The 27951-nt window shown below is 42.9% G+C and overlaps 2 protein-coding genes across 5 annotated transcripts in view; both read left to right on the forward strand.

Annotated features, from left to right (window-relative positions):
• LOC135493830 (transient-receptor-potential-like protein) overlaps positions 1–10135 on the forward strand; it is a 29803-nt gene extending 19668 nt beyond the window's left edge. For 2 of the 4 annotated variants that reach the window (XM_064781418.1, XM_064781419.1), the window contains exons 5-10: positions 308–524; positions 823–1035; positions 3238–3270; positions 5023–5100; positions 7019–7134; positions 7297–10135. In XM_064781418.1, coding sequence (XP_064637488.1) covers positions 308–524; positions 823–1035; positions 3238–3270; positions 5023–5100; positions 7019–7134; positions 7297–7660 — 1021 coding nt within the window. In that variant the 3' untranslated portion in view covers positions 7661–10135. The remainder of the gene's footprint in view (positions 1–307; positions 525–822; positions 1036–3237; positions 3271–5022; positions 5101–7018; positions 7135–7296) is intronic. The other 2 variants (XM_064781421.1, XM_064781420.1) reach the window with 2 other exon arrangements.
• A 2750-nt stretch (positions 10136–12885) lies between these two features.
• LOC135493508 (uncharacterized) lies at positions 12886–27754 on the forward strand. The gene is made up of 19 exons (XM_064780886.1): positions 12886–13058; positions 13417–14573; positions 14942–15105; positions 15406–15513; positions 15902–16038; positions 16535–16597; positions 16822–16950; positions 17719–17803; positions 18445–18543; positions 18733–19038; positions 19240–19580; positions 19869–24370; positions 24580–24662; positions 24776–24961; positions 25528–25615; positions 25964–26255; positions 26420–26558; positions 26866–26955; positions 27214–27754. The coding sequence occupies exons 2-19, from the start codon at positions 13829–13831 to the stop codon at positions 27337–27339; spliced, it is 7683 nt and encodes a 2560-aa protein (XP_064636956.1). The 5' UTR covers positions 12886–13058; positions 13417–13828; the 3' UTR covers positions 27340–27754.
• Positions 27755–27951: the final 197 nt, after the last annotated feature.

Consider the following 27951-nt stretch of genomic DNA (forward strand, 5'->3'; position numbering starts at 1 on the left):
TTTGGTGGAACAATTTGATGGAATAATTTCACAGTTGCTGCAATAGGGACTACCAAATTAGTTGTTTTTACTAATACATTTTGAGAGTGTAAAGTTTACCCCAGAATCCTCCTATACCTTCCCGTTCGGTTCGGTGGCATACCGGTCACCTTTTCTAGTTAATATCATTTCAAAAGTCTGCACCCGTTATTTGAAGGTAGCACACCGGTTACCGACATTCTGGTTGATATCATTTTATCTGTTTGCCCTGCGGTAATACCCCGTTGACCAATTCTGATATATCTAATCACATCTGTTTGCCTTTTAGGCTGGGTACCACTCTAGTAACCCTCTTCTGGTCGTTATTTGGTCTCACCAACAAGAACGAGGTCCGTATGAACCTGATGGGGAGTGACGGCGTGGTCAAGGTGTTCTTCACGGAGGGTATCGGGGAGACCCTGTTCATTGTCTATCACGCCATGGCCATCATCGTCCTTATAAACATGCTGATCGCCATGATGTCAAATTCATTTCTTACCATAGAGGCAAGTGCAATACGTTTCATTTTCTTTTCATGTGATTTTTGTAGAAGTCTATTAATCCTATATACAAGAATTCTTGCAGCACACGATCGACGATCAGTATGGTGTACATATCTCTTCGAGCAGCCCACTATTTGAAACCAACTGTTGCTTTATTTACTGCCTAAAGCTTGCATGCAGTAATACCCCGGAGTAATACTCAAATTATGAGGGCGAGTGCAGCTTCAAATATTGTCTTTGACCTTGACCACATATAACACCGTGACCATGAACTTTCACCTTGACCTTGACATTGCTTCAGGACCACGCCGACAGAGAATGGAAGTTCGCCCGCTCTAAGTTGTGGATGGGATACTTCGACGAAGGCTCCACTCTCCCGCCACCATTTAACCTGATCGTGAGCCCGAAGTCCATCTATTACTTTTTCCGTGGATGGAAAAGACTCTTATGCAAATGTATTCGACGGAACAGGAGACCAAAGCTACGCCGGAAGTCAACAGAGGGTACAATAAAGGTAAGTCTGGGCATGCGTAGTAGCAAACAAGGCAGTGGCGAGGGCATGCGAAGTTGAGAGGGTTTTTTTCATTCGGTTTTCTTCCATATTTAGGCAATACGTTCGTTTTTGGATATTCAAAGCTTTAATAATTCAATTAAAGTGTGTATCAAAAGGTTTTCTGCAGAAACAATTGATCAAGAATTACTAAATTACATTTTGCTTTTGAGTTTGGTGTTGACCAATGCTATGCTGTGAAAGGTGTGGTAATTGTTGATCCTTCGATTCGATCGAAGCTGCAAAATAAAATATGGATAAAAGTTTGATAATTGCGCCGAAATCAGTTATCATCTAAATTCTCTAAATTAGAAATCTATGTTACCCAACTGGCGTTAAGTTATTCCTTAGGAAACTGCAAAAATCTTGTAATTAATTGGTGGAAAAGCCGTACACTGTAAATATAAATGTATAGTATCAAGAATTCGTAAAGACTGTAGTCTTTATTTATTCTTGATAGTATGTTTGCGTATTGTAGTCGAAGCAGTGGGTTCTTGATCTTTGGGGCTGTGCACTTATTACTTTCACCTGGTAATGGATCCCACAATGGGGGTTTGTGCAAATATTTAGTGTGTGGGATTTTAACGCCGCGGATTTAAATAATCTGCTATATTTAATCAAAAAGGGCTGAAAAGGGGCCTGGAAGGGAGCACATTTTACCAAGCCAACAATAACTATATGGTGGGCAGATACAACCTTAACTCAACAGGGGTACACCTTCGAACCCAAATTATTTATTGAAATTAATGAAAATATAGGCCTACGGGTTGGTATGAACTGTGCACAATCCTAACAAATCAAGCAAGCACTGTATCCAAACTCCTTCCCAGTGGCAATCAATCCCTTTGTCAAAACAAATGACATGATATGGCAAATGGATTTTACTGGAAATTTTTCTTTGAAGCTGAAATTCATGACAAAACTTACGGCAAGCTAAACGGTAGACCAAACAATCGAAAACCTAAAACGATCTTGCATCACATCTACGTGAACATTACACTAAACGTCCCTGATGAAAGATTCCTGGGAATGAGGTTGATGTATCTTCACCTGCATGAATACTGTAGGCCCCAGCATGGAAATGGACCTCTTCTGTAATGGAGGAGAAAGCGCCCCCTGTCTGCTAGATATAGATACTCCTTATCTGCAATTCGACACTATTGACTAGAATCAGGGCTGACCATTCTCAGACTCACATTCACAAAACAATTTGTGCACCCGTCTAGAAGTTAACACGTTTCCATCCAGAGAGAAGGCGGAACGTCCGTTTTCCCAATTACAACAAAATACACCCGAAAAATGAAGGTGAAGGGAGGAGAACGCGCCATCAAATTGCTGCCTCCACAAAGTGATGGAATCGTGTTAACAACTTGACTGCTCACGTACTCAGTGTAAATGCACGTTTGCTGGTTGAGATGATAGGTCGCGCGCGCCGTCCGGACCAATTGGAGTCGGTATCAAACAGCAAATTGGTTCTCAACGCCACCGCTAAAACCCGGTTAAGCGCGATGCATGTTGGGAACCAATTTGTATCAGTTTCATCCAGCTATCGGATATTATAGCTTGACACACAAGGCTCCGAGATAGCAAAGGCTCTAGAGACTGTCTGTGACTTTTTGCGAAATGAAAATTAAAGTCTTATATACGTTTTGTATTGACAGTTTATATCTTGCACTTTTCAATTTATCAGCAACCGACAGAAGTGCAGGATGGCATGCGGTTGTTTCCAAACAAAATTCGAGCCACGATTGTTTCTCCAAACAAATTTCGAGCCGTGGTTGTTTCCAAACAAATTTCGAGCCGCAGTTACTTCCATACAAATTTCGAGCCGCGGTTGTTTCCATACGATCTTCGTTTCCAAACGAATTTCGAGCTTGGGGTCCTTTCCGCAGCTTTCAGTAGTGGGATTAGTGTAGCTGCTGCTGTATCCCGCTTTGTAAAATGTGTCAATTTTCCTCCAAATTTTCTAAAACATGTCATTCCGAGAATATTCTCGTGTTACTAAATGGACTTTTCTCTTATGCAATATTTGAGTGGAGGATTCACAAAGGTTATTCGAAAAAGAAGTGTTTGGTTGGGAAGATGCTAAATTTACTTTAGTCCTGAAGCTCAACATCTTGGATTAGAAGAAGAAGGATGTACCCTAATCCTCTTCTATAATTCTAGCAATGCAACGGGGATCAGATAAGCCAATCGAATGTAAGTATCCGTTGCTAGGTTACAAGTGCACCACGGTCCTCGCAATGCACTATGGTAGTTTTGGTCAGTCCAGCCCTGCTTGTATCCTGCCAGTTTTGTAGTAGTGTTTTGCTATTTTACTATTGTTTTATATGCATTATATGTACATGCCTACTAATTATTGGTCAAACATTCGGTCACTGCAATGCTGCGAAACTGCATTGAGTGCTATACTACCAAGAAATTATTTCGTGACATACCAAGAGTGCCCATACCCACATCGTTCATTCTGAAATTAGCAACTGAATTTGAAAAATACCAAACCTTTTCCAATTTCAAACTTTCTATTTTACCCGAATTCGAAGCAAGAAATCACCAAAACTAAAAGTGACTTAGTTCATGCCACTGCATGGGTTGGGCGAAGAACAAAATAAAGCTTTCCAGTGGCCTTTGCCGTGACTTTTTTACGCTTTTAGATATTTGCTTATCTTGAATTTGTACATGCAGGTCATTCTCTTGTTTTACTCTGTACAGTTTATATTGCTTCCCACTTTTGGAAGTCTTCTTTCAAATACTTCCTTCACACGCACCATACAAACACACCTGCTTTTAGCATAGAACACACCGCTGCTAGTATGCTCCAAAACACTGGCATGACTGGACATGTTGAGTCTACTATCCATCAAGGATTTCCAAAAGCAGAATTTGATCAGGCCATCAGTTGTGCACTATAAAATGTACTGTCCAATGAGAAGTGCCAGAATCTGCATCGCCAGTGCAGTTATAACAAAGAAACCAATCAGAAGCGTTATTTCGGTAGACGTCCGGTCAGAAAGGGGTGCTTCCGAAGTCTGAGGCGACAGGATCTTGCATGACATTTTGGTTCGCTTTTAGACCTTTCAGACCTGCGTGGGCTAAAACACACTTTTGCATTCGATACTAAAGGAACTCTAATAAGTTACACATATGAAATATCTTTATCGTAGTTAGTTATACTTATATTCATGATCATAGTACTGTTACGAATCGTAAAAAAATCCGTGATAAATTGATACATATAGTTGATTACACGATGAAAGTTACAACTTCACCCGGCCAACGGGTCTCGTAACTTTGGCAGTTGCTGAACCTCCCTATCATAATGATCTGTGTTTTCTAAGCTAATGTTTTCACACAATTGATTTTATGTGCATGCTACTCTTAAAGACGCAGTAGGTGAACTTGGCGGAAAAAAATTAATGGCTTTGACTTGAAGAAGCATGCCTTCATTCATTGATGATTGATACTTTCAAACGCTTGTATTTTGGCCTTCAAATTGGCCAACATAAGCTCACAAAAACACATGATTTCTTCTCAGTGTTAGAAAACATGTAAGCTAAATTATGCTAGGCCTACAGAGTTTTGGCCAAGTCAATTGCGGAGCCCAGCCAGACTGCGTCTTTAGGAATCTAAATGTAAAGCTTCTCAATATTTACAGTTGTCCCGTTTTACAATTACAATCTTATTAATGCTGCTGAACCTGTGTATTTTGAGCATCCGATTTTCATTAGAAGAATCGCTTACATCTCTCTGTTTATGGTTGAAGACACGAGGGAGCAAACGACGAGTTGGTACATAATACTAGCCGAAACCCGTCTATGGTGCAGAAACGTCGCTAACTTGTGCGATGTCTCAACATACGCAGGTCTGCAACTTCACCCGTCTTCTTTCCGGTTAAAAAATCTTCGTGTTGTTGCTCTTTCTTCCATTTTCACTCTTTGTGCTTTGTTCTAGCGGCCGTCGAAGGGTAGCAACAGTGCGAGCAGCGCTTTTGGGGCGGACCAGGCCGTGCCAGGACCACCACTCTACCAGGTAACTGCGGTGAACGGATCGAGGATGTTCTGGAAAATTAGCCCAAAAACCAGAACCGTCTTTCATCATAAACGACAATCATCGCTTCGATGATTGATAAAAAGATGGCTGGTATGCGGGTAAAACAGGTCATTACTGTGTCTGATATTGATCGCAGGTCGATTCTTGTCACAGGCACTGACCTGAGATGACTTCCGCAAACGTGAGATTTCACATGCGATCATAATCGCAGGTCGTGGGAACAAAAATCGCTTGTTTGCGGGGTGCTTCAGTGCCTTTTACAAAACCTTTATGAACACTTTTAAAAACGAATATACATGTACATGTTGTTCAGAAAATGTGCGTACATGTCCTTGCCATCAATAATTGGAATTTTTAATTTGACGAAGGGCATCCTCGGTCGTTAACCGGATGAAGCGCATGTCATTGTTGTCTGGGTCTGCAATATTTCTCACCTCTGCTTTCGTGAATGTGACCCAGTTTATAAATCGATGAGTGCTTCGATCATCTTTCGAAACGACGAAAAGAACAGGTGCCTACCGTGTCTGTCGTGTCGCGAAGACGCCCTTTCGTTTACTTTCATGAGGGGGAAATTGGGATTCGCCTCAATCTACAATAGACCTTCGAAGGAGTAACTGGACGTTCGAGTCGGAGAGCAAGGGCATTTTTATCCTGAACCTCAAGGTCTATACTCCATTAAAGGCCTTTATGAGATGCCAAAACCTTGGTGATCAAGATTGGACAATTTGGCATTCGTGGACAACACGACCGTGGCATTTCACCCATTTCTAACCATTCTTATACTTAGTAAGGCCATTGGAAACAATATGCATGCGCTTGATAAGAATAGAGAGAAAGGCAAGGACTTCACTTAGGTCCATGGTTTAGGACATGTAGTCATGTTACTTCTGCGTCCGAAATTTTGTCGCTGCTAGACATCCAGTCCGTTTTTAATAACGAAGTTGGCTGTTCCAGAGGGTTCTGTCATGGGACCCCTGAGTTTTGTGGTCAGGGTGATGGACGTCGGCCAGTATATTCCTCTCTATTCCTTTTTAGGGAACTGGTCTGAAGCGCATGATGAGCTAGAGTCTGGTCTCAAGCTTGTTTCGTCTGTCTCTGCATGCCATTCCTTACAAAAGAAATACTAATATATGTGCATGTATCTATATTAGAAAAAGACCCTTCACGGTGGACCAAATTATTCATTGTACGGGGTAATTTGGCCCACCATGAATCATCGTTTAGTAATCATCACTCAATATCATTGGTAGCAGCAAACGCAACTGTGCGAAAGCCGGAGCTATTTTTCTGACTCGTAATGGTAGAGTAGAGTCTCTCTAGAGTAGGGTCGAATTCATTCTGAACCATCAGTTATATAGGCACTCCGTCCGTAACTTCCCGCTCATTGGTGTAACGGAGTACGGGTCGGCGGAGTGGATCCAAAACTTGGGGTCAAGATTGGTTGAATCATGAGTTTATGATGATACTCATGATACCGCCATGATGATCGTATCTGACTCGACAGATCCGCGGTGCAAATTTGAAAATGTAACGTCTTCGTATCCATCAAATAATGGGTGCGGCTTTAAATGAAGGGTGCGCCTTTATATGAAGGATGCGCCTTCAATTGAAGAATGCGCCTTTAAATGAAGGATGCACGTTTAAGTGAAGTATGCGCCTTCAAATAAAGAATGCGCCTTCAAATGAAGCCTTAAATGAAGGATGCGCCTTCAAATGACGGATGCGCCTTCAAATGAAAGATGTTGCTTCATTTTAGGGTGCCACTCTCATTCTCAGAAGCGTACACACCGGTAATCAAACACGGATACAGAACGGGTGATCAGGGTTACCTTAAATAACTCGCACTCGACGATGCCAACCATCGTCCGCGAACTAATTCTGTCTCCGTCTTATTTAGGATGTGATGCGGCGACTGGTGAGCAGGTACATCCACCAGATTAAAAAACAGCTGAGACAGGATGGAGTAAACGAGGATGATCTCTTGGAGATAAAACAGGACATATCAAGCCTCAGGTTAGTATCACAGTGGACCCACGCTAGACTTCGGGTACTGGTTCGCCCATGCCCACGGCGTGAGAGAGAAAATTGGCTGGACAGCCGTTAGAGAAATTGGAACCAGTATATATCAGAGGCAATAATACGAGGTTCACTTGTATGAATTATTTGTCTTTTTAGGTACGAACTTCGCGAAGATAGAAAGCGCGAATCTGCCCGAACGACGGGACACATGGACAACTTGAAAAGGGACATTCTTCGTAGTATACACTGCATTGGTGGTTTGCCCGTCAACGGTATAACCAACGGCATCCACGACGGAAACACCATGCCTCATTCCATGTCCGGCAACTTCCTCTCGCAGAACGAGATAGAGACGTTAAAGAACGAGATCGTGACGTCATTACGGGTCGAGATGCGCGAACTTGTGCAGGAATTTGCAATGAACCAGCATAATATGAACAGTAGTCCGAATCACCTTCCCAATATTTTACCACCGATAAATTCCGAGTTGTATCATACTCACCTTTATACTCAGTTGTGATATTTGGATTGTGGAGGGTGAAGACGGTGTTTGTTTGCAATAAGACTGATAATTTATCTGTGCTGGTCACAGAACTTGACCAAATGAGAAAACGGAAACGTAATCCTCCATTGCGCTTAGAACTGTATATTTTTCAGAGAACCTTAAGAAAAGGATTCCAAGATAACTGCTTTGTCGAATGTGTGAAGGCCTATTCCCTGTGCTTGAATTTGAAATTTTCCATTTGTGTATAAAATACGTAGGCCTACTGAATATGTATTTCAACGATGTACGTGTAGTTGTGTAGACTGATTTACAAATACTATGAATGCCAAGTTTTAACTACTGTAATCTGTGTTCATAATCACTGCACTGTGGCAATGTTTATCTCTATTTACCTGTACCACCAGAAAATACATGTACAGTGAACACGAACAAAGAAGGACTTTAGGTCAAGTGAAATCGAGGTATAAATTCCCGGTCAAATGGTAAAAACTTCAAATATCAGTGAGTATGAGTATATATTGAGAAACGGTAAAGGAAGCCTTTAGATGGTCCGTTCCGATCCTCTGACATCAATGGCCAATCAGATATTTGGCATCAGTGACCAATCGGAGCATCCGTCACTAAAGATTCAGAGAGACGATAGTGGCACCATCAGTGTGACCATTCGGGGTGACCTTTATCTGTTCGCCAGCTACAGTCAATGAAAGTGCAGGATTTTGAAAGGAAAACGAATTACTCATAGCAGAAAGGAACATGGTGTAGACAATATGTGATCATTTGTGATAAAGTGACCCAAGGTAGTTTTTAAGAAGGATATTTGAGGGCTACCTATTGATTGGCCGGTCAGAGTCAGGGGGCTTCGAATGACTTTCGGAAAGGGTAATGTGATGTAACTTTGCCACAAGTACTGGTGGACAGAAACTTGGATATGTCTGGACCACCTCAGCACAGCCGAAACTCGAACCATCTCGAAGTTTACTCGGATAGCTCGCGCGATTCTCGGGAAAGCGTCCCATAGATTTAGGTCACCAGTCCCAGGTGTGCAGCCCCCTGACATGACCTTTTATTTTCTGATTGAGCTTTTTGGTAGCCCTGCAAAGACCTGATGGTGAATGTTTGAAGGGTACGCTTGATTGCTTTGTTGTTGTTACTTTACGGCTGATGGTTGGGTTCAGTGTCGTCAAAGAACCTGTCAATTTGAGTCGATCATATTATACATATCTTTTCTTTACAATTTTGATGTTTTCATTTACAGCAATGTCAAAGCATTTGTTATATTGTGTTATATTTTAATGTCTAACTGGTTAGTTTGGTGTGAAACCCAACATTCCACCTCCTCAGATGGAAGGGTCCATCCTGTGTGATTCAGGGTTTTTTCACTCCTACGTCATGTAAATATAGAGAGGAGGAGTATATCGAAAACCGACCTGATCAACGAGGATGTATGGCCCTAGTGCCATTGCCAATGTGCGGCCTGTATGGTCAAAGACCACTCAAATCTTGTTTTCGGTTTATTGGCTGCTAAGGTATACTACACCACTTACCACCCCTTTGAGGCTGTAGAGTATTGAATGGTTTGCTCCAATCTCCTAGCCTCGCAATTAGTAACGGTTACTTAGTGATACTTGCACCGTGTTCTTACTTTTGCTCCGCAGCAAATGCTATGTTGCCTCTTATTGGGAGATTGGGTCAGCCCGTATTATCGTTTCCTTTTTCAGTTTTTCAGCTACGATAGATATGCGCAATGTGAAAGAACAGGCCGAAGCGGGGAAGCCACGGCCGCAGTTTGGGCGGCTTCCGAGTTGCGGTAATTTGCGGTAGCTTTCGTAAATTTGCGGTAGCATGCGGTCAGTCTTATTTTTTATCACTATCGGTCAGCCGGAGGCTTCAAATGTGACTGAATAGCCGAATAATCATCTTCTGGATTAGCCTCACAATTCCGAGTCCCACGATTAGTCGATTAGAAAAACAGCGCCCCTTCCTTCAAAGACGCGATAAAGTTCTATTTCAACTAGTGCATTTGGATCTTGGGACTTGGGGAACACGATAGCTGAAGTTTCATATTAAAGGTTGCATCTACAATAAGGGAAAAGCCGTTTTTGCAAGCCCATTTTTGCAAGGAATATACTGCGGAACTCGGAACTCAGGAATACCCGATGACTCGGAATCTGGACTAGGCAGGAATTGCCCGGAGTTCAGGATTTTGATTCTCCGGGGATTGAAAGTGGCATCTACGAGAGAAAAAGAATACAATGTACCTCTCGTTATTCTGTAATGGCCAATTATAAGTACACAAAACACTGTTATGTACAGAAATATATTAGATACATAAATAAGGTGTACAAATTATGTGACGATGCGATGTTGTCAAACTGGTCAAAGGGTCATATCAGATTGGGTTTAAAATCCTTACTTAACAAGGACTATAGCTGTCTCGCCTAAAAGAAAAAGAAAATGGGTGACTATACGTGTGATTATTCCTCTGGGCAGTATTTCTTACCCACCCCACCCCCACCCCGCCTTGTGCACATGTGCACCTTCCCGAAGCAGCATGAATGCCATCCTAAGCTTCAGAGCTTTCCCTAAAAAATACCCTGTGGTCATTACGAGGGAAGGAGCATGCCGCTAACCCTGGTGACGAATCAGAATTGTTCTCTGTACAAAGGCCAAATTCATAAGGGCGTTTAGCTCAAAACAGCGTTCAACTACTGAATAGACAGGTTCAGGTCCTTCATGTAAATCTTCACAGAATATGAATAGGCCCTGAAACAGATTAGAGAGAAGTTACACACGTCTAACCCTTAAACGCCATTTATGAATTTGGCCCTAGCAATGTAGAAATGACAGAGAGAGACACCGTTTTCTTCTTTAAACATGTAGGTATAGACCGTGATAAATAGGCGTTTTGAACTCAATCTCAAGACCCTGTGAACTGGTTACAACAAAGTATTTTTATAGACATCTCAGGTTAGCAGTGTAGACTATGTTTACGAGGTTTCCGAATCTTGATAGGACTCGACAGAATAAGTAGACGCGTTCCGTATCCGGAATGAACTTGGCCGGACTTGGAGACCAAAACGGTTCCAAATTAGCCCGGCTTGGTTTCGTGTATATACATGTATATGCGAACAAGTTACCAATGCGGATATTATTCATCTGCTTGGGATGCTGTGCGGTGAACGATTTAAGCTACCACTGGGTAGACCTATGATTATCATTAAGGATAGATTAATATATCCTTGTTATTATGGGTTTAGTATTTAGTATCAAGGCTGTTCTTTAGGTTTTTGCACTATAGTTTTCTAGGCTTCGATACTTTCCAGCTGCAGTCAAGGTCTGCGTGATCTTCTTTGAAGTCTATCATATGCTGCTGTATAGGGTACAGGTCGCTCTTAGCCTAAGGGCTACTCCAAACTATTTGACCCTTGACAATAACCAACCTCATTACTTCCCTGTTATATCTTTAAAGGGACAACTTGGGCATGAGATATGTTGGTTTTTCATATAAAAGTTGCTTCCAGCAGGACCGTTAATTCTCCAAACAGGATAACTGAAAAGTGATTGAACTGTAATAAACATTGCGCTTAAATGGGGTGAAAAAATAAACCTGCCTAAAATTCACAAGCCACGTCCGAAACCGCCCCGCAACATTGGCAAAAAATTATTATCAGAGATCAGCACATATACCACAAGTGGCGACGCGTGGTGGCAAGCATGGGCATCCTAGCCAGGTAAATCCCACGCCAAAGTTGTCCCTTCACGAAACTTTTATTTCTCAAGTCTTTTTAGAGGCATTACACTACAGCGAATAAGGCATCATTATTTTTTGGTCGATATGAATAAACTATGTACTCTCATATTGAAAGTAGAATTACGAGTAGGATAATATCAGTGAGTGCACAGTATTACATATATACACTTATTATGCCAATTATAAATTAAAGCAATTAGTTCCCATAAAATTGTGATTTTATGTGTTCTTCAAACTCTGATTATAAGTCCAGATATTTTTTTCTCAAAAATGTTTTCAATTTCTTTTGCAACTGTTCTATGTTTTTACAATAAATAATGTTATCACCTGAAAACAGTTTGTTATCCTTTTCGGTTATTATGTGTTAGGCCTACATACACTTCGGATGCAGTGGACTGGCCTCGTCCCTCACCCATAAGGAGATCCAATTGGGATGGACTGCCCCAGGTGTCTTTGTGACATGGCCCGGCACACCCGCAGAGGAATGTCTCGTGCCCTACTACTTGATAGCAAGATGTATTGCTAAAGACACTGAAAGAAACTAAATGATGCAACTTTTTTGCTCTAGGCTACGATCTTATTCCACAGGAGCTTTCTTCAGGGGTTACAAACATCTCAGCTAGTCGTGTACTGCGGCCTGGCCATGCTTACACGACCTTGACTAAGTTGCAAATGGTCACCAGGAACCTTATCGACATCAATCCCCTGGTAGTGGAAGTATCCGGTTGCGTTTTTTCTGTATCACCCTGTATATACTTCTCATAAGGCACTCATAAGCTACTCTGGTACTCGAAGGGGTTACCGGCAGTAGCACACTATGTTCAAATAACCAGCGCGCACCATCTGAGAGCAGGATTCTGTAAAAAAAAAAATCGCCGAGGTCCTGACCCGATGGTCCCAATTGTCGTCGACAGCGTTGTCACAACCTGATCAAAACTGTCTTCACTTTTCTTGTTGGTAAGTGTCGCCATCTATGAACAGCAAGTGGAACCTCGGGTTCATCACACGCCCTGCAATCTTCGTCCTGGAGTTAAAGCACATCCCGCCCCAACCCCCCCCCCCCCCCCCCCAGATGGCGCACAAGCAAAAGCCACCAGACTCTAGAGAGGCAGTTAGGACGAGTTCTGGTTACCACCCTCATACTCCTTTAGTGTTTCTATCACCTAGTGCATACTGTACATAGGGCCTATGGAAGTTAGTGTTATTAGACCTTTTTGTGCCTAAGAAGCATGTGAATCATGGTAACAGTCCCAGTGATCCAAGTATTATTTAGAAGCAACTCATCAACCAAACTCTTGTGCATTCAGACCTACTGTCACTGAGTACTGTGAAACCAGCAAGGTGCGTTTCATTTTGCGGATCGGAGCTAATTCGTATTTCCCACGTTATGAACTAATGGTGGCGTCACCTGTTATTTCTGGAAGAACTCCGACATCCCCTCAATGATTGAATAAAAAAAAACCTTGGGTGTAAAACAGAAGTACCAATTTCAAGGAGAAGGAGCATGTAAAACTTTTACATCGAAAAAAAACGTACAATGGTCGGCAAAGAGATTAAGCCCGAGAAAAATCGGTATCTAAAAGGCACCAAAGCATTCAGGACCAGAAATATTTTCCTGATCGGTGGACTTCTTTACACGATTGCAGGCTATTCTTACTTCATGTGAGTGTCCGATAATGAGTGACTTTGTTGCACAATGCACTACCATGTTCGTGGTTGTATATGGGTTCAGTTGTCGGATTTCCAACTCTGTCAAGATCATTGATGATCTATTGTTTCGTTCATCAAGTTTATTTGGAATTGGGGAGGAGATACACAACACCTTCGTTTGCAATTTTGGTATCCTCCTGGCGCCTAAGGTTTTACAGGCCTACTACGTTACGTGGCTATTATTAATATCATGGGCTAGCCACTGAGCAACCAAAGTTCTGCACAACGGCATTTCAATTTCCTGAACCTCCAGTAGTTATGAACAGTGTAGCTCTTTAAAGTCTGTAAAGAAATATATTGTGTATTCCAGGTTTGTGCATGACTGGCAGAATGACACCTATATGGCCATTCAACGCCGTTACGACAGTCGGGCCGAGGAGCGTGAACAGCGGATTCGGGACATCGTAATCCGACGTGAAAAGATCGTCAAAGAAGGACCGATTCTTGGTTCGAATGAAACGGCTGCCCGATAATTATTTATCAACTTACAATGTATTAAAACTTTTGGGCGGGGCTGATTAATATAAGTTTTGAGATAATTATTTTGCATGTTTGATTATATATACTGTGGGCCAACAAAAAGACGAAAATGTGACACTTCATAGACATATTCGTTTTGTAGATTTTTTAATTTATGACAATTTTGTAGAATTTTTTATTAGTGAGTGTGTTACGTGTACTGTGCCCTTTCAACAGGTTTAATTTATATCTTAGTTTTGAATATGAGTCGAAACAGTGCTCTTGATAGTATCAATTTAGACGACACTGACGATTTCCAAAGTTCAAGGGGGTCGAGTTTTAGAGTAAGGAAGGCCGCAGTATTGCCCAAGAAACGAAGACTTGGTCGAAGGGCTAAAGTCGACTCTTCTGGAAAAAGTGAGGCTAGCATTTCAAAACACGTATCTGCAAAGTCTAGAGTTGGTCGGAGAGACGGGGCAGAAGCTACTAGTGCTAGCAGCGGTCCGGAGATTGAGTTAGAAAGGGTTAAAAGATGTTCCTCTGGTCGTTCTACATGTTCTTCGAAAGAATCAACATCTACAGAATCCGTTACGAAGTATCCAAAAGCAAAATCGCAATTTGAAGATTTGAAATCTGGTGAGACGACACAGTCTGAGGACGTCACAGACACTGGTACATGTTTTGAAAGTGAAGAGACGAATGTCCAGCCAGGAAAAGTCGTTGTAGAAAAATTAACCGGGTTGTCACCGGAGAAAAGCTATGTCGTAAAGGGGCAATGGATTCTTGAGTCTCATTGGTTGAAAGAGCAGCCCGATGCTACGACATCGGAGAGTCGAAGTCAAGATGAGTGGAGCGAGGTTGTCGGGACGTCGGAAACGACGGACGGCGCTACCTCTGATGCTACCGTGAGGGCGAGCGATCTGACGTCACCAGAGAGTCGGGATGATGGTAGTGACGTCACGTTCATATCTCGTAATGATGCACGGGACATGAGAGTTGATGTACAAGGTATGTTGTTCTTGTGCTTGCCATAGTGTTATGGTAGAACCTCTCTATTGAGGACACCTGTGGGACTGCCAAATGCTGTCCTTGATAGGGAGGTGTCCTGATTACTGAGGTCAAGTTGTTTAGGAATGAGACATTTTGGACCAAACCATAGGCCCTAATAGAGAGGGTGTCCTACTAAGACAGGTGTCTGCTATGTTAGGTCCCACTGTAATTGTCATGCCAGTTTATTCATATCATTTGTGGGGAGGTCAATGGCAAAGTGCCCCAGTGTTTAAGAGGGCCATGCTCATGAAAATTTGGGTGTTAACTTGTGTCCTTGGGCAAAGCACCAACTCACTGGTCTATTGTATCATGTCATGGTTTTTCAGATGACCTTATCATTGCGAAGAAACTTGCGCAGAGGGAGGGTGAGAAGCTAATGGAAGAGCAGATGACAGATGAAGCAGTGGCAGTCTGCCAGGTTTGTCAGAAGGACATCAGTCACATGAACTCGCAGAGACGGTTGCAACATGTCAACAAATGTCTTGATGAGGTGAGATTCTCAGGAAGAAAAGCTATAAAACACAGCTTTTGAAGCAGTCGGTCGTACATGTAGATGTGTCAAGTTAAGTTTGAGGCTTAATTTGAGATAAATTATGAGGGTCTGTCAGATGAGACTAAGAGCTGTGGTCCCTTGTGCCTAAGTACTTTTGCCAGGGCAGATAAAGGATCCCACGTAGGTGGAGAGTACAAGTGGACAGCCACTCTATTATCTGACGAAACCAATTCGACTTATTTTTGCTTGTATACATGTATGTTTTATTTCAGTCTTCATGTTTTCATTTTTTTATAGCAAATTGACCTGGAGGAGCAACGACAGGCAGAAGAGGCGGCGGCTCAGAGGTTACAGAATGCTGTCCTGCCTTGTCCGATGTGTGATGCAAAGTTCAAACAACCCCAAGTATATCATTTAACCCTTTGGGGACAATTGCTCTTAGTCTGAGATATTGGCTTGTATGCATTAATAAAAGATGTCATCCCTGTTGTTGGTATAAAAATTTCACTGTACAGTTATTCCATGAAGACAAGTTGGTTATGGTGACTCCCTTTATAGGCCTACGCGGTTTATTTTATAATTTGAATTTGTAATCGAATTTCTAATTGCGTAAATACGTACTAGATATAAATTTCAGCATTGTCGTTGTGTAGACTGATATACAAATACTATGAATACCAAGTTTCAGTAAATTCGTATTCATAATAACTGCATTACAGCATTGTGTATAACTGCATTTCTATTTTCCTGGAGCACCAGTAATTAAGAACGGCGTACGGTTTTAAATTTTCAGGCCAAGAAGAATCATGTGAAGACGTGCGCCAAGAAAAAGAAGGTGACCCCCCAGGAATTGAGGGTGATGCTGCGTAAACAAGAGCAGGAATATCTCGAGAAGCTGGTGGATGGAGAGCTGCCTGCTGTTCCTGAGCGGTAAGTCAGTCTTAAAAACGTCACTGTAGTAATAAATAGCTCAGCAGCTCTTATTTGCTGATAAGTCGAAGGTGACACACCAGGAGTGTAGGATGAAGCTGTGTTTACAAGAGCAGGAGTACAGGTACTCACAGATAGGGTTTGGGGTTCCGGAAGAACCCAGGATTGTTAATCTGAATGAACCGGTGTGACTTTTAAGGAACCGAAATTCCCGGCTCGTCACAGTGTTTTGAATGAGACTTTAAACCAAAGTCCGTCTATGCAAGTGCAAGCAAAAGACCCCATCACGTGAGGAACCTGTGCCTTGCGTGATCTCTGACCAAAGATGGAGTCACTACATGTAGGCCCATTGGCACATAACCATAGTGGCACGTAAAAACAGTCCTCCAGCCTTAGGAAGAATACTCCCTGGAGAATAACACTGAAGAAGATGAAGAAGAGTTGCTGATATCACTGGCAAGCCTCTACGTACATGGTGTGATTCTGTCCATTTCAGGCCCAAAAAGAAAAAAGTTGCTGCAAAGAAAAAGGAACCAAAGGTTCTCAAGGAGCCAGCAAGGTATGTTGACTTGTATGGACAAAACTTGGATGATCTTGGGCAAGTCACTTGACCTCTGTTGCCTCATCCTTTGAAGATGTGAAAACATACCATAATATAACTTTAGTGCAGACAAGCGATTTAATAAAGAGGTGTCTGCAACCTTTGAACTTATTTCATCAATTGATGGCATCTTTTTGCGGCCGTGATCGGGGATTGTAAAGTTCTTCCATTATTTTTTACAGCAAGTATGAAGAGGATATGCAGGTGACACTTGCCCTTTCCAAGTCACTGGTTGAATTTTCCGCTGTTCCCATAAAGCCTGCTGTTTCTGTAGTCGCACAGAAGACCGCCAAAGGCAAGAGGAATATGGGGTATGTATTAAAAAAGCTTCTGAATACTGTCTCAAATTTTCTAAGACATTGATGCGTTACATGAAAACAAGGAAAAAGTCAAATAGAAACAAAGTAGACTTAAAGGAACAAAAGTTTTTCTTTTCACAAAACAAAAACATTTACTTAACGTTTTATAGTAGATACGCTAGCTAGTGCTGGTTTCCTGTTACCAGGACATGTTGTCCTTGATATTGAGACCGAGCGGTGACATGGTGCGCAGTCGATGGATCCATGTGGACTCTTTGGAGAGTCTAATGTTTTTTGAGTTATCTGCATCTGGAGGGGTGTGGATAAATTGTAGGACGAAGATGCGTACATCCTGCAGTCCATGGTGGTCGGTCTGATTGAAGTGATGGCCGATGATCTCAGCGTTGTTGCGCTTGGTGATGTTGTAGAAGTGTTTTTGGAAACGACCAATGATAGTTTGTTTCGTTTCACCCACATACTGTTTGTCATTCACAACGGTATTATCAGCGGACCACAGCAGTCACATCACGTTTTGACCATTTCTTAACGTTTTAATGCTAATCAATCACTTCCTCATAAAGAAAGTGTCTTGGTTCTAAACTTTCTCTCAAGCTATCTCACGTAGGGGACCCCGCTTTGTTGGCCCCACCCAAAGCAGTCAGCGCTTTTGCCATACTGACGTCAAACCAGGTGTGCACGCAACAGCAGCCAATATTCCCTGTGCTGATTTTGAAATTCACAATCCAAAGTTTGAGCACATTCCGGCATTCTGTGTTTCAGACCTTCGAAAGTGCCGTTACTCGTTGCAAGGGGCAGTGAAGAAAGACGAAGGATCATTGAGGAAGGAGTGTTTGCGCTAATTCCGGTATGTTTAGTCTTCATCAGTTTGCAGCTAGCTCCCGTAAATTCTGTAGTTTAACCCTTTCACTGCATTTGACGTGCATAGCACATCATGTAAACGGCCCCATGACATGGGGTGACGTGCATAGCACATCATGTACACGACCCCATGACATGCGGGTGACATGCATAGCACATCATGTACACGACCCCATAACATACGGATGACGTGCATAGCACATCATGTACACGGCCCCATGACATGCAGGTGATGTGCATCATGTACACGACCCCATGACATGCAGGTGACGTGCATAGCGCACCGAGCCTTACTGAAATGGTAATTCACCAGCACTTGACAGAACCTTCTCCAAGTCTAAACATTCCAAACCCACTGGGGTAATATCAGTTTCATCCTAATAGTAAAGATGGTGACTCTTTTGAATTGTTTGACAGTTTAGACAAAAATAAGCTCACTGACCACATTGGAATTTTCTGTCAGAAAAACGGCTGCGGCAGTGAAAGGGTTAAGACTGAAATTTGACTCTGACATAGGCTCTGTTTCAATTCAAGGCTCTAATTAGGCTGAAATTGGCTCACTTTTATTTTTGATACTGGGTTGCAAATAAGATAATGCACAGAAATCAAGTCGTTCTTCGTTTCCAGGATGAGACGAGTCTATTCCCAGAACTAGTGACGTTAAAACCGAGTAGAATCATCGAGGAGGATTGGGATGACGCCATACAGATTGTCAGAGGATATTCGGTGAGTATTGTAAACAACGATTACATCTGCAGTTACGCCAACATTTAAACCAAGATTTTCTTAATATATATGTTCTTGGGACTATGGGTCATTTGACTATGTGGACTGTCGATATGTCGTGAACAGAAAACTATTAGATGAAGAACCAAAAGAATCTTAGAGCATGATTTTCTATCTTGTACTTTTCAGGGTCGCTCAATCTGGGCAAAGTGTTGTGCCACTCCTGAAGACATCCTGGAGGAATACTACGTCCCCTGTCTCATGCCTCCCATCAGCCCTTGTAAGGTCACCGTGGGTAGCAAGATACGTCGCATGTCTCAGGTACCCGGACGTAAGAAGTCTCTCGCAAGTCAGGCGGCGGTGAATCTTGTTGAGCGGGCTTCTCCAGAAAAGATGGACGTTGTATGTCTGGACTCATCTCGCGTCTTTGATGAGGAGGGTCTGCTTGATGTCAGTGAAAGGATACAGGCCACTGGATTCTGTACCAGTGCAAAGGTATGAATAGGTTTTGAATAAAATCCTGACTGGTGGTGACTACCAGTCGTAGTATGTAGTCAGACGTAGTGTGGCCTGCTGATTAGGATGTTAGATTCATAGTTGGAACATCTTAGGTTTGATACCCGAGCCTGACGCATTGCTAGTGACCTTAGGCAAGTCACTTTATCATTATATTGATTATTTTTGTTCTCTTTTCAGGATGATGAATCTCATCAAGAAGCGAAAACATTTGACGAAACCAGCAGCAGTTGCCATGACAACTTAATCCTCGACTTCAAGAAAATGATCGGAAATCCACAGCTGAGCGACGTATCAATTTTATGTAAAAACGTGGAATACGTCCCAGCCCACAAGTTCATCTTTGCTGCTCGATGTCCGAAATTATTGAAGGAGGTCAAACGTGAGAAGATTATCGAGTTTGTTGACGTATCCAAGGCGGCCATCTTTGTTTTGTTGACCTTTCTCTACACCGGTGAAATCCTTGACCTTGACCTTGATTCAGATGATGTAATCAGCAATGTTGGGACTCTCAGTGAAAGGTTTGTAATTATTCAATTAATAATCTGCTCCAGGTCCAAACATCTTTCAACATTCAAAATTGTGAAAGTTTGCCATAAACTGAAAATTACCTCAGAACTCGCACCCTTGCCTGGTCTGAGATCCTCCCTGGGCCAACGCTCAGCCATACTCCTACTTTTGATCCTTCAGACTGTCGAGTCTGAACTCAATTCCCTGCCTTATGATTCCGACTATTACACCATAGTAGAACAAGCAATGGCCAGAAATTTGAGATAGTTAGCATCTTTGGTGTTATTTTCTCATTGTAGGTTCAATCTATATGTTCTAACAGACGAGTGCAAGAGAAAGGGATGGACGTCTGCTGCTTCTGAAGTGACGTCTGCTCCGGGGTTGGTTGCCATGGAGATGGAGGAGCTGTTGAAGAATCTGTGGGAGGATGATGAGGAAGAAAATGAAAATGATGACACGGCGGATGATCGCGAGAAAGAGAATATCACGATGAACGAAGAAGATGTTGAAGAAATATACGAATTTATGACGCAGAAAAAACAATCGCAGAAAAGAACGAATCAGTCGGTGGAGGATCATGGGATTGTTGATTACAACGTCTATTTTGATGATCCCAGTGAGATGAGGGAGTCGTTGGTAAATGACGATTTGAGTCGTCAGGAGTTGGTTGTGGATACTGTAGTGAATGCCGTCAATAAAGGGGGCAAAATTGTTCAAAATGAACATGACACCGTCCAAGTGGATTTTGAAAATGTCACCTCTGGAGGAGTGACAGTGAAAATTGTTGATGCAACCAAAAGCAATCGTACTCCCAATGCCAAAAACAAAATTGCTAGTTTGAGAATTGAAAATGCCGCCCTTAAAAGTGACTTTGTTTGCTCTGGAGTTGAAATTAACAAACTGGATTCTGGAGCTGATGAGGACAAACTTGGTACCGCCCGTGAAATAGACACTGGTGGTAGTGATGTAAAAATTGTCGAATGCGTCAAAACTGCTGGGAGCAATAAGCAGATGTTGAAAAATGGTGTCAGTACAGTGCTGGTTGATGAGTTTCTTTTTGAGGATCATGGGAGTGATGATGCAGATAAGGATTTGACCGATATCGAAATCGATGAAGACATCTGGAGTTTTACTGAGGTATCTCCGTCCAAGCGACCTGAAGGTTTGCAATTAGCTGCAGAGGTAGTAAATGGTAGTGATGATGCCAATGGTGTGGAGAGTGGAGGAGATTGTAAAAGTGATACCTGCATTTCTGACTCTGAGAGCGTGAGAGACTGCGGTGAAAATGTTGATGTTGGGAAAGTTCAAGTTGAAATTGACAGGCTTCTACAGGATAGGCTTAGAAGAGATGATGGCAGTGTTGCTTGTCTTCAAGATGGTGAGGAGGGTTCGACAAGTTGGTCGCAACTTTCAGACACCTCTGATGGTGAGGAAGTCGTATCTGGTGAGAGGAATTTGGATAAGCGTCGTCAAGATGTTGACAAACTGAAGAAAAGCATGGAAGATTTGGATAGAGAAAGCATTATTGCACTGAAGAAAAGATTGGAAGAAAAATGTTCCGTAGCGTGGAGTAATTTGATGGAGTGGGAAAAGATGGGAATTGTTCGGCGACCAAGCAAGGGGTTTTCTTCAGGAGAAGATAGCACTGATGGTGCAACTGAACCTGGTACGGAGGAATGTGTGAAAAGTGCCAGCGATATGAGGGTGCAGGAACTGGAAACAAAGGGAAAAATTCAGGTGTCGGCTGGGGTCAGTAAAGGATACTCCTCAGGAAGTGATTCGCTAAGATCTGTTGACTCTGCAGATTTTGTCCAAGAGGAAAATCGAACTGTGAAGAACCACAAACAACGAAAGGAGAACGGGGAGACAGTGACCAAAGTTGGCGAGGGGTTCTCCTCTGGTGGTGATGAGGCAAGATCTGTTGGCTTGGTAGATCTTGTCCGTAAGGAAAATAGAACTGCAAGGAACCGCAGAGGACAAAGGGAGAAAGCCCAGACGGTGCCCAAAGTCGGCGAGGGGTTCTCCTCGGGTGGTGATGAGGCAAGATCTGTTGGCTTGGTAGATCTTGTCCGAGAGGAAAATAGAACTGCAAGCAACCGCAGAGGACAAAGGGAGAAAGCCCAGACGGTGACCAGAGTTGGTGAGGGGTTCTCCTCGGGTGGTGATGAGCCAAAATCTGTAAATTCGGCAGATTTTGTCCCTGACGAAAATAAAAGAACTGCCAACAACCTGTCAAGACCAGAATTTGTTAGAGTCAAGAAGTTTCCTGCGTCTAATAAGGGATATTCTTCTGCTGGTGATGTGCCTAGTCATATAAACACAAAGAGAACTATTGCAGAGAAAAATAAGAAGAGTATTAGTGATTCTGAGGAAGCTACGAAATGCGCAGACTTAAGGCAGGAGAGTTCTTCAGTGGGGAATGAAAAGCTGAATTCTGGTTCTGGTGCTAATTCAAAACTGACTGAGCATGACAAACTGGGTATTCATAAACAGAGAGTGTTGCCTTCGAGGCATTTTGCGCAAGCTTCTGGTTCGTCTCCTAAAAGTAAAGATGATGGTAGACATGTCGAAGTTCTTGGTCGGCAGGGAAAGTCTCCTAAGGGCAAAATCACAGATTCAATCAAGGATGGTGCCAGAGTGAATAGTCCGGGCCAGTTGTTGCCGGAGAAGAAGGGAAAGTCCTTTCGTTCAATGTGTAGTAATATGGCCATCGGCAGCGATGGCGTCTTGAAAGCCCGACATGTAAGCCCGAAGAATATGTCTCGAACTGCGTCGGATGAGGCAGGTGTCGGTGAGGATGTCAGTGAGAAGGACAGGCCAGAAACGGGAAAGAATTTGTCTCCTAAAAACAGACGACAAGCTGAGGATGTCAGGATTACCGATCGGCAAGATCAGGACCCTAGCTTCGCATTACCCAGGAGCCCAGTGAAGAAAATGAGGAAGTCTTCCTTGGGGGTCATCAACGACGAAAGAATTTCACGAAAGTTGCCTGGGCTGCGAAATCCTGGGTCGCCAGTTGTAAAGTTGCGAAAGCTTTCACCACGATCGTTGGATCTGTCTGGCATCTCGGAAATCTCCCGGCGGGATTCGGATGTGGTGCGATTTACGCCCGGGAGGGAAGCGTCAACTTCGTGGCACCAGTCTTCCACGCCGCGTACCTCTACCGTACGAGATTATTCAAAAGACGACTCGCTTTTCTTATCTCCAGTTTGTAAAGATCAGCGTTCGACATTCCAGATTGTAACGCCGCAGACAGACATCCCGAAAAAGAAAACGGATACAGAGACATCAACTCGATTAAAGTCTCAAAAAACTGTCGAAAAGATTGATGCAGAGTTGGAAACTGGTGATATTGTGAAGACACAGCCGCCCCCTGCCCTCGATATTGATACACCCACCCAGTCGTTTGTCGAAGGTGCGTCGTCTGCAAGTCTATTCGATACGTCTGCTCCTGATAAACGCACTCTTTCGCCACGTTTCGAAAAAGTCTACCATTCTCCGGTATCAAAATTGGGCGATGTGAGGAACTATACGAATCTTAGCGATTCGGATGAGGAAGAGAGGACGTCATCTTTGCGCTTAGCGCTGCATCTTGTAGTCGCTGAATCGCCGACTGCCCATATCCAATGTGATGTTAATGAGATAGATACCACGCCGAGCTCGCCATTATTCCCAGCCGCTCCGAAAATGGGGTATTCCAAGTCGCCACTGAAAAAATCGTCACCACGGAAAAAATCTACTTCTTTGTTTACACTTTTAGACTCGCCAAAAGTTCTTTCATACAACAGTCTGCGTCCATCACCAGTGCCGCAAAAGGATTTAAAACATGGTATCCCGTCGCCAAAAAAACGTTATGATAGTCCGAGTGACAAAGCTGCGCAGGTTCTGAAGAGGAAGCGATTGCAGAGTTATGAGACAGACGCTGGGCGATTAAAACGTACCAGACATGGTAAGATGGATTCGAGGGATGGAGAAGAATTGGAAATTGTTGACGTGGATTCTGAAAGTCCTACCCACGCTGATCAGGATGCGGGGAAATTTGATGGGGATGCAAACGCAACCGATCATGAAAATGTATTGAGAGTGAAGAGTCCAAGGTCTAGTTATCCTGGTGAAAAAAGGGACAGAAGTCTAAGAAAGGTTGCAAAAGATATAAGTCGGTCAAAAAAATTGTCTAGCCAACTGCAGGCACGGGAAGAAATGGTTCAAGAGTTGAGGAAGAGTCCTATTGTTGTTGAAATACTCGACTCGGATGAAGAATTGGAGGCAGACGGATTTGGTGTTCAACCTGAGGATCATCCCAGCAGACGCTCCGATGATTACTCGATGACTGATGGAGGCAAGGAGGAAAACTTGGGAGAGTTCGATTCGAATAGAACTTGTGGGTCGAGGTCAAAAGGAAAGATTGGTGAAATGGACGCTCGAGATTTTTCAAAGCGGAGCGAATCGTTTCATAATGTTTCTATTCCCGATGCGTGTGATGATGATTTTCAAAGCGGTCAGAGTAGTGGCGGACATCATTCTGCCTCCGAACACCGCTCAAGAGAAGGAGGTGCATTCCATGACGTATCAATCCCGGATGCATATGATGATGACATCCTCGTGCCTAGTCCAGGATTCAACCAACCTCATCTGACGCCGAGGAAAAGACAATCATTCCGGGATGATTCTGATGCTGCTGGTGGTGAGAATTCGTTGCTTCGGAGTCCACGGCGCAGTCAACCTCGTCCCTCACCAAGTCGGGTCATGAGTCCAGATATGTTTGATGATGATGAGGAGGACATTTTAACAGGGGGACCAGGTGAGTATTTTCTTGTTGTTGACTACAAAAGTCAAATTGCATAGAAACCAATTTGTGACTAAAACCACTGACCCTAATAGAGAAGATGTCCTTTTCATAGAGGTGTCTGCTTAAGGAGGTTCAACCTCAAGTGTAGTTGTTTGCCCTTCAAAGCCTTACCGGTGTACACCACAACTTTCTGGTTTTCTTATCTGCATATTCTCTTTCAGAAATCACAGTCTTGAGTGATGACAGTTGTGAGGAAGAAGAGGAGAATCACAAAGCCAAGTCTAACAAAAAGTCAGGAAATCAGGTAAGGTGTATCTCCATTCTCCAAGCAGATCAAAGGATATTCTCTCTCTGCCAACAGCTGTAGTATTTCAATAACAAAGGAACGGCCGATCATAGTCATGCTCTTCATTGCAGCCTCATTCTGGTGAAGGTCATAACGACACCCTCATTGCACTCTTGGATGACGGGTCGTTCGAAGAGGAGCCTAGCGTTCGGGAGGATGCAAGGATGAAGACGCCGTCAACGCGGAGAAACTGGGCCGCACCGTCGCCCTTTACGCCGATGCCAGATTACGATAACATGAAAACACCTCAGCTCAAGGTCAGAAGAGTCGAACACTCCTTTAAGATCGGTTCACAACTGTAAACGGCCAAATTTTCCCTGGCTATTATTTTGGGGATTATGCAAATAACCTTGATTCTCCCAAAAAATTAAGATCGCAAGGGAATTTTTGGGGATGAAAAACTGAGATCCGCCAATCTAGAAATTATGAAAAAAAAATTTTTTCGGAAATTTTCTCAAATCACGATTTGGCAGTGTACTGTGTGACTTTTGCTGTTTGGGTTAAAAGTCTGACACATAAAGTCAAAGATTTCATGTAGAGTGATGTAGAGGAGCTGTAAAATCTTTTTTTAGTGTTAAATCAAGAGACTTCACAGCCCCTCAAGCCTTGATCATCGTGTTCAGTGAAGCAGACCGACAGGGTTTACATGGGGTACAACTTGCTTTCAGCATTGCGCAACTTTTCCTGCTGTTTCCTTTGGATGATATTTAAACATCAATTTGTGCCAAACAGGAACTGAAATGTAATGTGCTCATTTCTCAGCTGATGATGGAGATAAATATCCCTTGTAATACTTTTCCTCATGCTTGGATTTATTTTTCAGCAAGCGTTGGCCAAGATCGGTGTTCGGCCCCAGGGGAAGAAAAAGGGTATCAAACTGTTGAAGCATGTGTATGAGGAGACGCATCAATGTAAGTGGGAGGATAGAATACGAGTACCGTTTTTAGAAAATAAATTTCATAAACATTTATTTAATCATTACACACATGGTACCATCAGAAAGTACTCATGCAGAGCTTTCCAATGAATGGTCATGTCAGTAGGTTTACAAATGGTACCATCATGACCATGAAGAAGTGCTCATTGAGAGTGTTTTTAACAAATGGTCATGTCAATAGGTTTACAAATAATACAATTGGAAAGTGATCATTGAGAGCTTTCCAATGAATGGTCATGTCAGTAGGTTCACTAAAACTACCATCATCAAAATTGCACCTTTTACCATGATTAAAATCTCGTTTAATGCTTATCTTCTCCAGATGAGACTGACCCTGATTACACCCCTGCTGGACACGCTACAAAGAAACAGGGTGTGGTCATCGTCAAGGAGAATATCCGTCGCGTCGTGACGTTTGAAAAGGACGAAGAGGACGACCGGTTGTTTGGCGATTTAGAGGTTCCGCTAATGTCGAGATTGGGAATGGGCCCAGGATCTCGCGGGCGTGGAGAGGCAGGGGGACTACACATCACCAAACGTCGAGCTGTCCATGAAATGTCCGATAGCGAGTCTGAACTGGATTGTTCATTTGGGTCTTCCTCAACTTCTTCAGAGTAAGTAGGGTCCAGTGCACACAGGTGACTTCTTCTTCTTCCTCTTAGCTTTTGACGCAGCATCAGATTCTCAGAAACGATTGATGCCACGAATCGGGAACCGCGAACAGAGGTGTCTGCTAAGAACACTTCCACTATAAAGCTTGAATTGATCTTCTTTCCAGGACTGCCTCCGATGTCAGTTTGACAGACGAAGGCGACCTGACGTTATCTCAACAAGAGGACAACAAGTCCATGAAAGAGAAATTGTTGAGCTTCATTCGGAGGGACAAAGATTTATACACCATGGTGTTGAAATATCAGGTAAACATCCAGGAATTCTTCTTCTTCTTCTTACCATTCGATCATCTACAATCCAGGGCTATGTTTCTAATAGACCTGACTATTGTTCCGCTCTTGCTCCCCAGAGCTTTGACTCCACTGATGCACCGTATGGCCATGTGGCCAATCTTTGGTGTCCCCGAGTGGGCAGTTCTGGAGCATATCCTCGGGCTTCTGATAACCACAGCAAAAAGCTATCATCAAGAATATTTGTGAGTCTCAATTTAGAATGGATATCTTTGACGTTTAATACATGTAGCTAGTTAATATTATTGTAATTGTCTTTCAGCCGATTGAGTTCACTTGGTTGGTGAACAAGCTGAAGGATGGGGGACTGACTTGTCCAGCAAGCAAGCTCATGGACATTCTGGATGAGCAGGTATGTCCAGTGGTTTAGCCACTTGTTTTCATTTCTCTTCTGTATAACTATTTAACTAATGACTCAAAGTAAGTTTGGAGCCTACTTACATGTACATGTAGGGGAGGGGTCAATAACAAAGATATTGTCCCAGCGGTACTGGACAACACCGAAAGGATGTTTCAGTAAAGTTCTCATCCCATACCTATGTAGCTAATCCAAAGGGCCTTGAAAACATCTTGCATGTTTCAACTGTTTTTCAAATCGTTCTCATTTCAGTGTATTGTCTTCAAGGCCCAGCGACCTGTCAGAAAAGGTCAGAAACCACGTCAGCGCAAGACAAAGAAGGTCATGGCATCTTCGTCACCCAGGAAAATTCCGTCACCAAAAAAGGGTCGCAGATAACATTGGTGGAACTTAAGCTCATGTTAGGATAGACTGAGAGGTCATTAGTATAGAGACTGGTCTTTAGTGATCGACATTTTTTCCCAAGGATCATGGACAACTTCTCTTCCCGATATATATATATATGTAGTTGTTGGCTTTTCATGACTTTAATGGTCCCAACTGTCATCAATTAAACATTTGGTTTCACCTTGTCTGAAGTCAACAACTCTATCATGTACTATCCTTAAACACCATGGTTACAATGTTCCATATTTGTAATGGATTATCTATTAGCCTCGTTTTGACCTTGTAGGTTTTGGTGAGACTACCATAACCTCTTGGCCTTGGGTTGATCATGTTGATAGTATTTATGCTGGATTGCTCAATGTATGTTTGTGTAGTAACATTTCGATAATAAAAATGATGTGCTACTTTATCAGTTGTTCATCTCGGTTCTATGTTTATTCCACTGCACATGGTACTCGATAACCACACCTTTCCCACAATAATCTGTGGTGCGAGAGGGTCAACATCTTCTGTGTTACGCCTACCAGTGCCAGGACAAGAGGGTAAGGCAAGGATACCTTAGAACCAAAACCTTCTGCGATGCCAGGACGTTCCCTTTTGAGG

The sequence above is a fragment of the Lineus longissimus genome, chromosome 9 (genome assembly GCF_910592395.1).
Source record: "Lineus longissimus chromosome 9, tnLinLong1.2, whole genome shotgun sequence".
NCBI classification, from domain to species: Eukaryota; Metazoa; Nemertea; class Pilidiophora; order Heteronemertea; family Lineidae; genus Lineus; species Lineus longissimus.